General features: G+C 41.7%; 1 protein-coding gene across 4 annotated transcripts in view; it reads left to right on the forward strand.

Moving 5' to 3' along the window:
- Window positions 1-16916, forward strand: part of adcy3a (adenylate cyclase 3a) — a 129801-nt gene that overhangs the window by 73188 nt on the left and 39697 nt on the right. For all 4 annotated transcript variants that reach the window (XM_050045771.1, XM_050045769.1, XM_050045770.1 and 1 more), the window contains 7 exons: window positions 8507-8623; window positions 10130-10428; window positions 11125-11206; window positions 14743-14901; window positions 15247-15393; window positions 15497-15610; window positions 15824-15950. In XM_050045771.1, the coding sequence (XP_049901728.1) occupies window positions 8507-8623; window positions 10130-10428; window positions 11125-11206; window positions 14743-14901; window positions 15247-15393; window positions 15497-15610; window positions 15824-15950 (1045 nt within the window). The remainder of the gene's footprint in view (window positions 1-8506; window positions 8624-10129; window positions 10429-11124; window positions 11207-14742; window positions 14902-15246; window positions 15394-15496; window positions 15611-15823; window positions 15951-16916) is intronic.

Consider the following 16916-nt stretch of genomic DNA (forward strand, 5'->3'; position numbering starts at 1 on the left):
GTGTGTCCAGGGCTCAACAACGCAACATGAAGCAGATGAATGACTTTTTCTCTGCAGTGTGAAAACGGCAGCCACTGGCTGTGCACTCCGCCGCCATGTGGGCAGGGGTGGTAATTGCAACCGGTCAAAATGACCGACAGCCTTCAGATTTTCCGGTCATTGTTGTAAAAAAACGGTCAATGACCGTGAATATCCGGTTAACGCGACCCCTGGGTCCTAGTGACCTGGGCCTATGTATGCAGAAAACAATAAAAGATCAATAAAGACCAAACGTAAATAAAAGGTCATAAGACCGAATGAAAATTAAGATCATAAGACCAACTCAAATAAAATGGTCAAAGTAAAATAAGATCCGGTGACCAAAAAGAAATTAAAGTCATCTTGACAAACAGAAATTATGGCCCGTCGGCCGAAAAGAAATTACCGTGTATAAGCATGAGGTCCCGTAGACCTGGGTGCACAAGCTGGAGTCCTAAAGACCATTAGCAGAACAAAATAAAAGGTTGGAAGGCCGAACAAAATAAAAGGTCACATGACCAAACAGAAACTAAGGTCGGAAGACCAACTTAAATAAAATGGATAAATTAAAATAAGGTCCGACGACCTAACATAAATTACATCCGATATGACAAAACAGAAATGAAGTGGGTCCCTCTGACCAAAGAAAATTAAGTGTTGCAGGGGAAACATTCTGAGGCGGTCCAACGACCTTGGTGTGGTGCATGAGGTCCACAGACCATGGGGGCATTTGCATGAGGTCCCGAAGACCAGGGGTGTTGGAGCATACAGCATGGGGTCCACAGATCATGATGGGGCATTTGCATGAGGTCTGAAGACCGAGGGTGTTAGGGCGTAAAGCATAAGGTCTTATGGACCATGATGGGGCATTTGCATGAGGTCCTGAAGACCGAGGGAGGCAGAGCATAAAGCATGAGGTCCCACAGACCATGGTGGGGCATTGGCATGAGGTCCTGAAGACCAGGGGTGTAAGAGCATGCAGCATGAGTTCCCACAGAACATGATAGAGCATTTGCCAGAGGTCAGAAGACCGAGGTTGTTAGTGCATACAGCATGAGGTCCCACAGAACATGATAGGGCATCCATGAGGTCCGAAGACTAAGGTTTTTAGTGCATGCAGCATGAGGTCCCACAACCGTGATTGTGCATTTGCGTGAGGTCCCGAAGACCATGCAAATGAGCGAGAGATCAGGTGAACGAGGTAAAAGGAAATGAACCAATGAAATTGCATTACATCACGGCCAACTTGAATAAATGAATACAGCAGAATATGTCCCAGGACCAGCAGATAGAGAATTGGCAGATAGAATTTGTGATTATATAACCAAAATGGAATACTCATGGGTGATGCATGATTGAGAATTATAAAACGATAGGTGAGCAGTAGCGGATGAGCAGGTGTTCGTGCATGCAGTATGTAGTTGGAGGGCCACGGATGATTGTGCAAACGGCATGAGAACGCATAGAGCATGGGTATTGAGGGAACGTGGGATAAATGACAGCCATCCTAACCGAACTGAGGCAGATGGAATTGGAAACATGAACGAGTGCAAGGAACATAGGACTGCACAACAAGCAAATTTCAGGTCAGCAATGATGCAATAGCAATAAGATAACCAAACAGAAATGGCAATTGGCTGATGCATGACTGTCGCTCCATCGAATATAAAGGTGGGCAATAGAACAAACCATAACTGGGATTTGATTGAAGGTAGCAGAAGAGGAAACTATGAAAGACCACGACCAGCTATTTGCATGAGTTAGTGAGAATTTGGGGAGCAGAAATTTGATTTATGAATTGGTGCTAGAATGGAGCCATACCTAGCTCCCCCCAAAAACCAGTGGGTATTTGCTAAAAAAAAATTCTGCCCTGGTCCTTGATCCCTGTCTTTGTATGTTATATTGATCACTTTTTATTTATTTATTTAATTTTATTTTATTGTCATTATTTATTTATTTTTTTAAAGTGATGAATTTATTTATTTATTCGTTTATATATTTTCTTCCTCCCTGTATTGCTCAGCCTTAATAGATATTACCAACACTGACTGGGAAGTGCAAAGCTAGATGCATCTATCTCAACAATAAGTGGATCAAGATTATTGCCCAAATAGATGTAGTGGGTCCTATGATAAAAGCCCTACCACTGAACTGGACATGTGTCACTAAGAGGATTAGAAATTGCATGGGCATCTTCGAGTGTATACTGACCGGCTACATTTACCCTACAGGCAGTTGACGAATGATGCTCTGGATCACTGTAAAAACGAACAGAGCAACATGGCCCAATGATGCCATGTGCATGAGGGGGCGATCACGCAGCTACTTGCTGAGCTCAAATGAGTTGACAACTACTATACATGTCCTTAAAGTGCGTGAAAACAGGAAAAGATCGGGCTGATTAGAGGCTGCATTACATGCTGCTCTGCATGACGGGATTGAGGCATGTTCCGGGCCAATTCATGGATGAAATTGTGAATGGTGAATCTGAGATGGATATAATTGTGAAGGGCAGCTCGAATTAAGTTAGACCATTTACGACTGGGAACTGTGATTACCAGAACTGATCAGTGTGCATACCACTGAACTGCAGACAGACTGGAAACATGACAATTAAAAAAAAGCAGAAGGGTTGAGAAAACGCCTGGAGCGCCGCCAGGAAGGAGCTGCTTGCAAGGACCTCTTAATAGAATAGAATAGAGCGAACCAGATGATTGAGCCCCAGCCGTCATGACCACAGTGTGTGTCAGAATGATGGTCCAAAACATTGTCGCTACTAGGTGAAATAAATCTCACTAAATAAAAGCCCTGCAGGTGCAAACTTACTGACCCTTTCTTAATGTGCATGTTAATCAACCATGGTGGAGGGAGCCCAAGACGTGCCAATGGCTGCTTCTGTATTACTGTCCATATAATGATGATAATAATAATAATAATAATGATAATACATTGTATTTGGAGGCGCCTTCCAAGATGCCCAAGGTCGCCTACAGAGCATGGAAGAAAAGATCAGTAAGACATCATTAAAACAAAACAACAACATAGGAACAAATATAGGCTAGTGCACAGTGTCCAGATAGAGTGAATATGCCTTTTTTTTTTTGGAGGATGCGGTATTGTACAGGAAGGCAATGAAGTTGGATGAGAACAGGGGTGATGAGGTCAGATAATTAGATACGGGCGGCCGAGTTCTAAATATGATAAATGACAAGAATCAGGCAGATGGATGTAATGGTACTGTAATAGAGGCCGCCATACTTATCCTTTGAGTATTTTAAATTTTTTATTTATTTATTTTATTGCCACCTGATGAAACAGCTGTTGTGAGAGCACGTACATACTGTAGACACGCATGCGAACTATGCTGTGTTCCTGAAAGAAAGGGAATGCGAATAAATATGAGTGCTGCAATGAGGCGTTTTTAATTGATTGCGCTAGAAATATTCTCGGTCACCTGCAAAACCCGCACAACCCCACCGGAGAATCGCTGAAGGGCTTATGATTGAAATGATACAGGAAGTGTGGTAAAATAGCGGCATGATGCGCACGTGAGTTTATTTTATGAATGAAGATGAAGAGGAAAAAATCGCATAGCTTAAAGCGAATATCATAGAGAACAGAGGGCATAGTGTGCCTGCTTAATATGCTCACTTTGATAAAACCCAGTGAGCCGACAATTGATGTCCGCCGCTATTGCAGTATTACGGTAATTGTTTTCCCGTTTAAACGGGGGTGAAGGGAGAATTAAATAAATCACTTCATATTAATGATGCGGTGATAATATTGTCTGCGGCACTGAATGGAGTAGTAGGCTGATCATATGAGACACACTTAACTTAACAGTGAGGGAGGCTGATGATCGGATGGCTTAAACCGCCGGCTCTCTTGCCGTGAGGGATTCGGGAGCTCCAGTGCTGGAGAGGCTGGAGACAGAATGAAGCGCTGGTTCGGGGTGGACGCCAGCTGAGTGGGCCGGTCGGCTGAGAGTGGTGGCCACTGCATGTGGAGGCCTGCGGTGATGATGACGAGGCGGAGGTGAAGCATGTCCAGGGACTGAAGCAAGGTGTGCGTGAAAGCTTGGCCGGAGTAACGGGACGGCACGTGGCAATCCGGGTATACGTATGCAACGTGTCCCTGAGAAACAAATCATGTTACGTGTAGTTTGGGCCCACATCTTGAATCCGTACACGACACTGAGGTCGAGACTGAAGAAGGAAACGGAGGCAGAAGAGTGTGTTGACAATATGACTCTTAAACAGGTGAAATCGCCTGAACTGGAGGACGTGATGAATGAGAGATGATTCCGCTGCTGCTGAGGAACGCACAAGGCTGTACAATCAGCAATAGACTGCTGGGAAAAAAAGGTAAGGTGAGCAATTGTCGACGGCGGCGATTCTGCCTCGCGGCGGAGGAGAGAACAGATTTAAAATCTCGTAGTGACAACCTGATTGGCTGATGGAGGATGTGGCTAATTACGATAGGACAGCAAGAAGAGTGCACGCCTGGTGGCAGCTGATTGGAGGAAGCAGTGGGAGAGAGAGAGGGAGAATTGTGAATGAATGAGCACGGAAAGGTCTTCCTGATTGAACTTACGCTGAGCTTCATATAATGAAGAAGTGATGACATTTTATATCCAAAAGGTCAAAGGTCACCGTCACTGTGGCATCATAATATTCGGCATAGAACACTTTTCTGGCCATTATTCAACATTATATCTCAGGTGCAGAAGGGGAGACATTTGGTCAGATACTGAATTGGTGACTCTTACCTTGAAACTGTGCTGACTGTTATGGATCTTTTGTGCTGTCGGGGGGGGGGGGGGGATTGTGTGAAGCATCCATGTATTCACAGATATGGATGAAAACTGTAAAAGAAACTTGACTGGTTTGCGGAGACATACAACAGTGAGGTGGTAATCCTATTTTTTTTTTTTTAATTTTTAAATAATGACAATAATGACACGTCTTTGTGCATTTTCCATATTTACAAAATCAGTACCTATTTTTATCTTACTAAACAAAGCATTGCACAGTTTCCAATTAAAAAGGACTCTAGAAAACAAAATGCAACTCTTTCTATGTCATTCAGGCTGCACATTGGACAGAACCAGATCACAGCTGAGCACATAGAGATCTTTGCTAATTAGACAAACCACATACAACACAATTCTCTGTACAATATTCAGTTAATCATTGTATAAGTATGCAATTTTGGTTTAGTCCATATATCGTCAGCCCTCTGTCCCTGGCAGTCACAGATTCTCTAAACAAAACAATATTAGCTGTTCATCATAAAAATAAAGGCCTCACTCAACCCGATGTTAGTAGACATTAGCCCCTTTTCCACCAACATTTCCAGGGACTTTTATTACCAGGAATTTATTTACCAGGGTAAAAGAATTCCTGGTAATCTGTGTGGTTTGCATTTCCACCACACCTCAAAGTTCTGGAAAATGTATTCAAAATTAGCGTGATGATGTAGATGATTCGGCGTGTGCCCTATCTTCATCTCCCCGAGCTTATTGGCTGGTAACATGGTAACATTAGCGCCGGTAGAGAGAAGAGGGGCTGTTTGTCTCAGCAGCTAAGTTTAAAAGTATTTTAAGATAAGTGTCAAACTAAGTTAGTCTACATACAGACAGCTGTCATTTGAGCTTATTAGTAACAATTCGCTATCAGCCGAACTAGCGTGCTGTCCTTGTGTAAGACATAACGTTAGTGTCGGTGGATGAGAGACTGTGGACGGAGCATATTGAATGTCGCTGTCTACGTGTTTACATGTTCATGCTTGCCGAACACGTGTATTGATAAATCATTGGCTTCTTACTCACTAAGGTTTAATGTCACTTACAGTAACGAGTGTAGCTGCCGTCAACTCGAGTCATTTTCAAGTTATCTTCACTTTGTTTCCACTGTGGCCGCTCAGCTGTTCACCGGTTACTGTGTCGTGTAGGTGTGTGTGTGGATGTGTGTGGATGTGGAGGAGTTCAGCGCCGGCACAAAAGAACCAATACCATTGGCGCTTATTAATACTACGTTCTGTGATGATTTAGTACCAGGTTTCGGTACCCATCCTTAATCAAAACACAAACAAAGCGAAGCCTGTAGAAATGAAATAAAGTTTGCAGCGGCTGCCCGTGCCAGGAAGTGCGGAACGCTGCAAGTTTGTGTTCCACCAATCAGCGTTCTTCAGCACACAGCCCCGCCCCTCAAGAATTCTGGGTAATCTGAAAAGTCCTACCCCTCTACTAGGGACTTTTTTCAGGGAAAGTTTGGGGTTGAGGGAAAGTTTTTTCCCCGGGTAATTTTGGTGGAAATGCGCCAAGGCTTTTCAAAATCCCGGGTAAATGATAAAAGTTCCTGCGGTGGAAAAGGGGCTAATGTGCATATCTTTAGACCAAGAACTGCTCATTTGTTTATCCCAGAGAAATATTTGCCACATCAGCCTACTTTCATCCATATCAAGTAACTGACTCCACAATTGAGCTCCACATAGCTACCAACAAGCCTCCCATGATTCCCATTCCATGTCACCCGCTATGGCCAATTTTAGTGTATATCTATGGACACCCAGAAAATATCTTATAGCCTTTTAGCTTTATCTCTTTTTTTTCCTTATCAGAAAAGAGCAGCTGTAAACGGCGTATGTAGGTAGCAGACTTCTTATTTTTGCCACACTTTTGAAGTTGCTGTTTATTTATTTAAACCTTTATTTCCACAGGTAGGAATCTCTTGTTCAAGAGAATGGGTTTGAAGTGTTGTGGGGCAGCACGTCCATGAGCGCCAGCGTGTGTCTAGCTTCCACCGGTGTGGGGTTGCACATAGAAAATAATAGTGGCAGCTGTTCAACATGCACCATTCAACACCGGTGTGTTTCGGCCTTGACTCCTGTCACTGTAAACCACCAACTCGACATAAACCGCAATCAAGAACAAACTTCCCTTAGTGCACTTATAGCTACAAATTGCATCTTACCTTTGCTGTTTTTGCAGTCAAAGCTTCTGTCTGGTCACATAAAACCACTAGAAACGTGTACTCCAAAGCCTCTAGCCATTTTCAGTTTACTCCAGTCGGTGAGCACCGCCTCCAGTGTACCTACAGAAACAGCAAGCTCTGCTTCCATGGCGACCGCTCCACCCAAACCCCCGTCTCGTCAATGTGAAAAACATGGACAACAGCACAACTTACAAGCTTTGTGCATCCACCAGCACACTTTCCACTCCTCACGACAGGACAAAAAGGGCATTAGTGGCAACGTTTTTACCGCCGTTTGGTTTGAGTTGCAGGTAGGAGTGTAACACTGGGGGCACCGCCGGAAGTGAAGGGGGTGAGCGATCCCCGAGGCCCCTGCACTTCCGTTAGTCGAAAAACTCCGGGCAGTGCCTCCAGAGGTAAAGGAAGAAAACCTTTGTTTTTTTGTTTTTTTTTGATGGATTGATGGATTTCCAGATTGCAAAGATGGTGACCAGTGGGGGTTAAAAGTGTCCATCATTCCACACCTAACTTTTGGACTGTTTTGAGTGCACCAATAGTACACTGCATTTCCCCATACTATGCGGTGTGTACACACTTAGTTGCACTCAAAATATGAAGTGTTTAGTACAGAAGTATGCGATTTGAGACACACTGTATGTCTCCATCTAATGACTGAGTCCTTTACTACGTTCCCCACCCCCAAAAAATCTTCTACATTTTTTATTTTTAACTAATTTCATCCATTTGTTAGGGTTTTCTTTGAATGGAAACATATATATGTCTGTTTGATAAATAAAACCAAAAACAGATAGATGGAAATCAATACCTGTACTGATGTGTAAGTAACATTAAATGGGATTTACAGTTACCTGCGAGGCACAGATGGAGTACAGATGTACCAAAAAAGTCCAAGTTGAATGTTCCAATGGCACATTAATTTACTAGAACCCCTCTAAAATGCCTGCTTAGCTTTATTAGCATGTGTCTATGCCTGGGTAATGTTCAGATGCTGTGAGCTGTACTGTTTTATTCCAAAGGGATTTTGTTATGTGAAGATAAAAGCTTTCATTTACTTCTGATTACTTCTACTTTCTACATACTTCTGTCTTTATTCCCTCTGACCCAGTAATATCTATACCAATGCTTACCCCTCTATCAAATCTCACAAGTGCTACCTTAATTATGAAACCAGAATAATTTATATAGACCTTTTAGTTGCAGAAATAAACTCTATTTTTTTGGCCATGAGTCAGAGGCCTAGTTTTTTAACAGTCCATATATGATGCTGCTCATGCCGGTTGTAGGTACAAGCTTTAAACATAAGTTAGGTTGCCACTAAAACTAGTTATTCTGCCTTCTCAGCCAACAAAAGGTGACTACATATCTTTGAGTTGGAAGGTAAACTTAATAAGATTTCATAAGAGATTCAAAAAATTTTGATTTGATACGTGGATTTAATACTGGAAAGCAATAATGTGCTGTTACATTCCTAATCAGAATGGTGTTTGTGCCAGGTCTTTCCCAAGAAGTTGGTGTCTTTCTCCACCTGGATTGACCACACCCGCTGGGCTCGTAACACCTGGGCCATGGCAGCCATCTTCATCCTCACCATGGCTGACATCATGGACATGGTGAGCTGCTTTTTGCTGTTTCTTACAACCACATAAGTCCAAACCAGTACGGGTATTTGTATTATCTCAAGGAAATTGAATCGAACGCAACTGGACTTGGTTTTGTCTTAGAAGACGTTTCACCTCTTATCCAAGAGGCTTCATCAGTTCATGCTTGTCTGACTAGGCTGAAACTAGTCTGACAAACTGGTGTGGAAGCACCCAGGTATTTAACCTCTGGGGAGGTCTTCACAAGGCCAATGATGTCACTGGTTCGTTAGTGCTCCAATGGTGTGTCAACGACAGTCGTTGAAACTCCTGCTGCAACGGTTGTCACTGGAGTCGTTAGAGTCACATGAGGCCATTTGTGAACGACCGTTGTTTTTAGAGGTTAAGTTGTTAAGCCTCCTGGGCAAGGATGAAAGGACAGCATTATAGGTGGGGGATAGGTGGTGTCGCAGACCTCCTCCTCTATTGAGAGATGGCTTTTCCATTTTCACATAGATGGCTTCTTTTACACCTCTTTCAAACCATCGGTCTTCCCTTTCCAAAATGTGCACATTGCTGTCTTCGAAGGAGTGTACTTTCTCCTTGAGGTGTAGATAGACAGCTGAGTCTTGCCCTGACGAGTTAGCCCTTCTATGTTGGGCCATGCGATGCGTGAGTCTTGCCCTGACGAGTTAGCCCTTCTATGTTGGGCCATGCGATGCATGAGTCTTGCCCTGACGAGTTAGCCCTTCTATGTTGGGCCATGCGATGCATCCATCTTCTCAGGAAGCTGAGAAATTTTAATGTTAGTAAAAAGATTTTAATAATGGTTTACCGGTCACTCATTGAATCCATTCTCACATTCAATATCACATCTTGGTACAACTTTCTCACTGACAAACAGAAAACAAAACTCTCTCGCATCACAGATCAAGCCAGCAAAATAATTGTCTCACCACAAACTCCACTGTCCCATCTTTATGAGCGCTCTGTTATCAGGAAGGCCACCCTGATTACAGAGGAACCCTCTCATCCCCTCCATCATTCATTCAGTCTCCTCCCATCAGGCAGGAGATACAAAGTCCCGCTGGCCAGAAAAACAATCTATAAAAAAATCATTCATTCCAAATGCAATAACAGCCCTCAACAGTAGAGGAATTTTAGTGCCCCGGTAATGGTTTGCGAATGCTGCTGGTCCTTTTCTTTTATGTATCGATGTGTGTTGTTTACTTTCCATCCTGTGTATTTTTAGACTCTTAGGTCCTTTTATAATGTCTGTAATGTCTTGCATGTGTAAATGTTATGTTGAGCCCTGTCAAAGAGGAATTTCTGGTATTGGTTCAGACAATAAAGTATCTATTCTATTCATTCTATTCTAAAGCTGCTGGTTTATCACAGAAAAAACAGAGCCAGGACATTGGACCAAATATCAAAGTTCTGGATGTTGGTGCTGAAGGACAACTGAGCACAGAGTGCACTTTTACAAATAATAGTAATAGCAGCATTGAGCAAATGATGTTTTCTCTCTCCATTGTCTAGCTGAGTTGTCTGCCTCCAATCTCGGACTCAGGCAGCACCACAGTGGCTCCCTCATCCCCTTCCTCTTTCTCCTCCTCTTCATCCTCCTGGTCTGGCCCTGATGGTTGCCTGGAGAACCCCAAATATTACAGCTACATCGCTGTGCTGGCGTTGATGGCCACCACAATGCTGGTTCAAGTCAGTCACATGGTCAAGCTCACACTGATGCTGCTCATCACAGTGGCCACTGGCATTGTTAACATCTACAGCTGGAGGGACATCTTCGACCGCTATGACATGGCCCGCTTCCAGGACTACAGGTGAGGTGAAAAAGAAGGCAGTATCCTGTGTGTAAAGCAGACGTCATTATACCTCCTATAGCACTTTCACATCCTAACTCTAACTGTAGATAAAAACAGTGACGAAGCAAACCTGGGTATGTGCTCAAGCTTTTGGGCCAAGCCTTAGTTTTTTATCTCATCATATGTGTTGATAACTACAGTAATTTTAGTGTTGGGGTTTTTTAACACTAGTATTGCGTGAAGGAACGCTATCGCAGGTCCTTCCTGCCTGCTGCTGTCAGGCTACATAACCAGCACTGCTCACAGTAAACTGCACCATGGACACTTTAGGGACACTATGGACACTTTATGGACACCACTATAAGCATTGCTGTCCCCCATGTTGTTGTTTATTTGCACATTCAGTATTCATTTTGCACTAAATATGTTCACTTTAATCCATTGCTCACTTTTTATCCACTGCTCATTATTATTATTATTATTATTATTTATTGCTGTTTCTTGTATTTTTTGTACTTTTTTCTGCATGCCTAGTTTTTTAAGTTTTTAAATATTGAAATCTTTAATTTGACTCTTTACCCTTCACTGCTGTAACACTGGAATTTCTCAATTGTGGGATCAATAAAGGTGTATCTTATCTTATCTTATCTTATCTTATCTTATCTTATCTTATTACAGCAGAAATTGTCAATATGTCAATATTCTTCTTTGCAGGTCATACTTGGTGCCCTCTAAGTTCACAATGACAATTATGATCTTCATTATGATGGTCAGCTTCTATTATTTCTCCCGACATGTAAGTAAATGTCTACTTTGCTCCTTGTATTTTAACAGCAAACAGAAATATACCACATTTGTGTTACTACCCAAAACTAAAAGATATTAAAGCTGCATTTGGGGTAGTGGTGGGATGACGGTCAAGATGTGTATTTCTGTGAAAGTCAGACACTGCATACAGGAATTTGATGGTATTTCCTGCTTGGAGTGTGTGGAGTTGGAAATTAGCTATTGTAATTTTCGTACCACTTTCTGCAGCCATTATGTGGCGCTAATTATACGTCATGTTGCTGTATATTATGTGTTGACTACACTTTGTAAATTTCATATAAATTGGGTAATCTTTGTCACATAAGCTGACTTCCTGCTCTTAGTAGGGGGCGCTATGACGATGACTCAATATGGGATTTCAGAAGATATATTAGCAGAGGTTAAATTTGATATTCATGACTATGTTTCATATGTGTATAATCATCTTAAAACTAAGATTTGTTGTGTTGTCCTTACCTTAAAATGAGCCATTTATATCTGCATATGGAGCAGGTCCTCCTCATAGAGTCCGCCATCTTGTTCTACAGTAGCCCAGAATGGACAACACCAAACACTGGCTCTAGATGGGGACATTCATGTTTCCATGTCAGCCATCATAGCTGTCCTACATGCTTGGATACACCAGAGAGGTTTTAGTGAGTTGCAATCTGCAACCTCACCACCAGATGCCAAACAAATCTTACACATCAAGGGGCCGTATACACAAAGCTTTCAAGAACAAAGAGTTTCTCCAAGTGAAAATTTTCTAAAAGTAATTCTTAGAGCTCAGAGTTTCCCCTTATAGACTAGGTCTTGATAAAGGTAAATGTTATTCACAGAGCATCTTAGACCTTAAGAGAGCTCCTAACATGTAAAAATGTCAGCAGTAGGGAGAAGGACTTTTAAGAGGCTTAAGAGTTTCTAAAGCAGAGGAGAAATGGTAGAAAGACATAGAGGTGGGAGAAATCCTCTCTAAACACTGAATGACACTAAGTTGATGAAAGGCTACAGATTAGATCAGGCAGTGATAATGTTCTTGACTGATCTTAGTAGAGATGCACTCACATCTTCCACCCAACACAATAATGCCAGAAATTAAGTGATCAAAACACTAAAATATTTGGCAACTAGAAATGTGCATCAGCAACTAGAATTATGCATCAGACTTGGGTCTGTCTCAACCTTAAATCAGCAGAGTGATCACACCAACAGTGACAACACTTCCACAGTCTCATATTGTGATGCAGTCATTTCATTTCCACTGTCAGCCACACCTCCTCACTAAGGTCAAAGTTTCTGTCCCTTGCTTGCTCAGAGTTGAGAGAATTTTCCTAAATCACTCATAAACTAGGACTCCTTGCTAGAAATGCTTAGGCTATGTGAGGAGCTCTCTGAGAGGATTCTTAGAGTGTTTGTGGCTATGGCCGTTTTTGGAATTTCTGCCTCAAAGCAACAAGAAATTCCTTCCACTGTCTCATCTGCTGTAATGTTATTTCACCTCATCAAGTCTTGAGCAGCGACTCAAATGTGGAGGCTTTTGTGAGTCTGAGTTCTTGTTCATTTTTAACCTTATCCACACAAGTGACATGTCTTCCTTCTTGGTAAAGTCTTGGGATGCTCAGAGTGAAGAGATTTCAGCACAGTTTTTGACTTTGAGTGTCTTTTTCAAGTAGAAGTACCCTGTCTTATAACCAGTTATTCCTAGGGTTGCAGCGATTTACCAATTTTAAGGTATACCATGATGTAAAAGTTAAGGGTTATCATACTGTGTACATTTTCTTATGTACGATATTGAAAAAAATGCAACTGAATGTTGAATCCCCCCTTTATTTTAGTTATTTTCCAAGGGAAGACTTTTTACACAGAATTCCATTAACAACATCGTTTCAAGTTTCATTTATAGTAATAAAATGTTTGTTCAGCCAAAAATAGCCCTTCCATAATCAATCCTTTAGGGGTCATTCTGACTGATAATTCTGTAATAACGTAATACTGTGAAACAGCAATATTTTCTGAGACATTTAACGTACCAAGGAAATCTCATAATGTTGCAACACTAGATGTGCCCAACCATGACTCAGCGAGAAACACAGGGTCTGTTCAGCTGATCAGACCATCAGTTTCTGTCTTGTTTCTGATTGGTCTGATTTGTTAACAGTTCCAAGCTTTCAGTTGTTTCAGGTTTAAAAGAACCTCTGTTACACACACACACACACACACACACACACACATACACACACACACACACACACACAAACACAACCCTGAAAATATTGATATTTAATACCATCTTGATAGCACAAGGAAATATTGCCATTGAGGGCATGCTAACAATTTTTTTATTAAAAGATAAATATGACAAGGCTATAACATGACAATACTTACTTTTCTTGGTTAGTATCAGAGAACAGCAGAGTGCAGCTGGTACCAATGTATCCATACTGTGGAAAATTTGTATTGAAACAGTTTCAAATATTCAGAATCAATATGCATCGATAAATCAATACTTGTCAACACTTCTCACACATACATTAAGACATATGCTTCAACTTTTGTAGCCATCTGTGCTAAAATATTAAGTCTCTCTCTCTCTGTATAGCATGTTAAGCCTCCAGCTTTTCTTGCAATGTGTATCAGCCTTTATCTACTTAAAGTAACACAATTCAGCTTCCAGCTCTGCTGGTTTTACAATTCAGTTTTCAGGTCTTACAGCAGTGCAGTGCAATACATTTGTGCTTTTGATTCCTGTACTTTCAGCAATACTTTGCAATTTCGCTCTCAGCATTCACACATATTTTCTGCTGGAAATGCATTTTACAGTTAAAATGTTATTTTTGCTTTAGTATTTAAACTCCAAATTCAGTGGCAAAAGACAGACGGTCTGTTCATGACTCATGATTTTTGTCTGTATTTGAAGAAAATTCTAAATTTGAGTAAATTGGTGAATGTCACAAATTCTCTTGAATCAGTCTTACGTGCCACTTAGGAACAAATCTATTCATATGTCCTGGGACGCCCCCTGTCCTTAACTTAGATGATGCAGTTTGATTGATCTTATTGATTTTGATTATACTCTATTAATTTTCTTTTGAGACATATTTTCCTGACATTGTGGCAGGAAATTAATGAGAAATTAACTGTCTGAATTAATAAGGCAAAGTCCTTCACTTCGGAGATGTGGTCACATGAAACAGTGCAAATAAAGAATAATGAACAGATCAGCACCATACCTTTCTTATTTGATTATGATCAATCAGTTCATGGGAGTGTATTTGTATTTGCAAGATATTTGATTTGTTTGTATCTGTAACTCTTTTGACATTTGCAAATAAAGATTAGTTCACAAAAATAAAGGCTCTTTTGAAAGCTGAAAATACAAAAAACATCTTAGAGCAAATCACTGAACACTTTTTGGCATTGAATCATTCATGTAAGTGTACCAACAACAACAAGATTTTAAACATACCTGCCTGTGAACCCATATACTGGTCAAGTGCTAACATCAGTCCCTGCATCTGCCTGAAGGTGGAGAAGCTCGCCCGCACCCTGTTCCTGTGGAAGATTGAGGTCCATGAGCAGAAGGAGAAAGTGTATGAGATGAGGCGCTGGAATGAAGCACTGGTGACCAACATGCTGCCCGAACACGTTGCTCGACACTTCCTGGGCTCCAAGAAAAGGGATGAGGTAAGATCCTCATCAGGTTGATTGTTACTTCACTAAGGGTGTGTGTGTGAAAGAACAATATCCCTCATCACTAATTTCAAAAAATCATGTTGTTTCATCTTGCTTTGTCAGTTTGAATACTTTGCTGTTACACTGCTAAAATTGTCGGGAATATTTGAGATATCTCTTCTCCGTCCTGTTTATTATTAGGAAACCCAGCATGTTCAACTGTAGTATTCTTGTCATAGTTGTATCTTACAAAATCAAAATGTAGTTGTTTTTTTAAGGTCAGGAGTATTTCATCAACATGCAGGTTTGGTTAACCCTCTGTCTGTTTGTACACCTTGTTAATCTGACCTTTTCCAGGAGTTGTACAGCCAGTCCTACGATGAGATTGGAGTCATGTTTGCCTCAATTCCCAACTTCTCAGACTTCTACACAGAGGAGAGCATCAATAATGGTGGGATTGAATGCTTACGGTTCCTCAATGAGATCATCTCAGACTTTGACAGTGTAAGCTGCTTTCTTCATTCTGCCTCTGTGTGTTTTATTAGCAGTCCCTTTACTTCCACCCTCAGTCTGTGCAAATGTTACCTGTCACCTGTATCAATGTCAGCTTCTAGATGAGCCTCAGTTCCGCTGCATCACAAAAATCAAGACCATCGGCAGCACCTACATGGCAGCATCAGGTGTAACCCCAGACATCAGCAACGGCTACACCTTCATGAAGGTTATATTTGTCACATGACTTCTCCAGGTGTCAAGTGTGTGCCTGAGTCATTGAATCAACATGAAAATTCACTCTAAAAGTATCAGAAAATAATTATGATGATTTTAAATTAGAATAGATTGTGATGATATATCCAAATAATGTGGACATTATGATACAGAGTCTTGGTCTTTCTTGAACTTCATAAATGATCACCTCATTTTTGCCTGACAGAAGGAGGAGCAGTCTGACAGAGAGCGCTGGCAGCACCTGGCAGACCTGGCAGACTTTGCTCTGGCCATGAAGGTCACACTCATGAACATCAACTACCAGTCATTCAACAACTTCATGCTACGCATCGGTATGTGCTAACCCCTTCACTGTTTGTGTGTGTGTGTGTGTGTGTGTGTGTGTGTGTGTGTGTGTGTGTATATGTGTACAAGGCAACAGGCAAGCATGGAAATATATTGAGTTTGCATCAACATCAAATAGAATCGGAAAACAGGGAGCCTTCTTACTAAAATATGATCAAAAATACAACTAAAATTAGAAAAAAAAGGTATTTTGTCTAATATAAGCCTGTTTCGTAAAAATGCCTTATTCTATATACATTTTAAGCAAATATTCAAGAATTAATCAGTGTCCCTGTCTGACTCCCTTGAGGTGGATTTACACTTGTGCATCAGCTCTGTGCAGAGCCTACGCCGTGGCCTGCGCCAGTGGCATATGCAGTTGTGAGCATTTGTATTTGTGCGATGGTGTGTCTGTGTCACTACAGTAAGGCTGTGCAATTAATCGCCTGGGCCCAGTATTTCAAAGTGATCTGATAGGATTATCCTGGCCGGATTGGATTAAATCCTGATCTGATCTGAAAACTGGGTATTTCAACACAGATCAAGAGGACCCTGATCCTGAGGATCAGGATTCAGAACTGGTAATCCAATCCTCCCTTTAATCCAGATAAAGGTTGCATTTGGGTATTTCAAAAGTTAAGGCAGAGATCTGGATCAATTTGATACCAAATTTCAGGATTATTTGGATTCCACCTCAGAGGTGGATTTGACAAAGCCTCAGCTCCACTTCTCCAGAGGTGGATTTGACAAAGCCTCAGCTCCACTTCTCCTAGATATTGCAGGGCTTGAAGTTCTCTGGCACGGTGCTGGATTTCCGGCGCAGGAATATTCGAAGCACAGCGCCCAGCAGCGGAGGCAGTTTTCAATCGGCGCCCATGTTAACCTATCTGACTGACTGTCCACACAGGCCGCTGAGCAAAGCGGAGCGCCCACGGAGGCTCGTGCACTGCAGTGCTTCAGTTCGGCGTCTGGTC

The sequence above is a fragment of the Epinephelus moara genome, chromosome 6 (genome assembly GCF_006386435.1).
Source record: "Epinephelus moara isolate mb chromosome 6, YSFRI_EMoa_1.0, whole genome shotgun sequence".
Taxonomy (NCBI): domain Eukaryota; kingdom Metazoa; phylum Chordata; class Actinopteri; order Perciformes; family Serranidae; genus Epinephelus; species Epinephelus moara.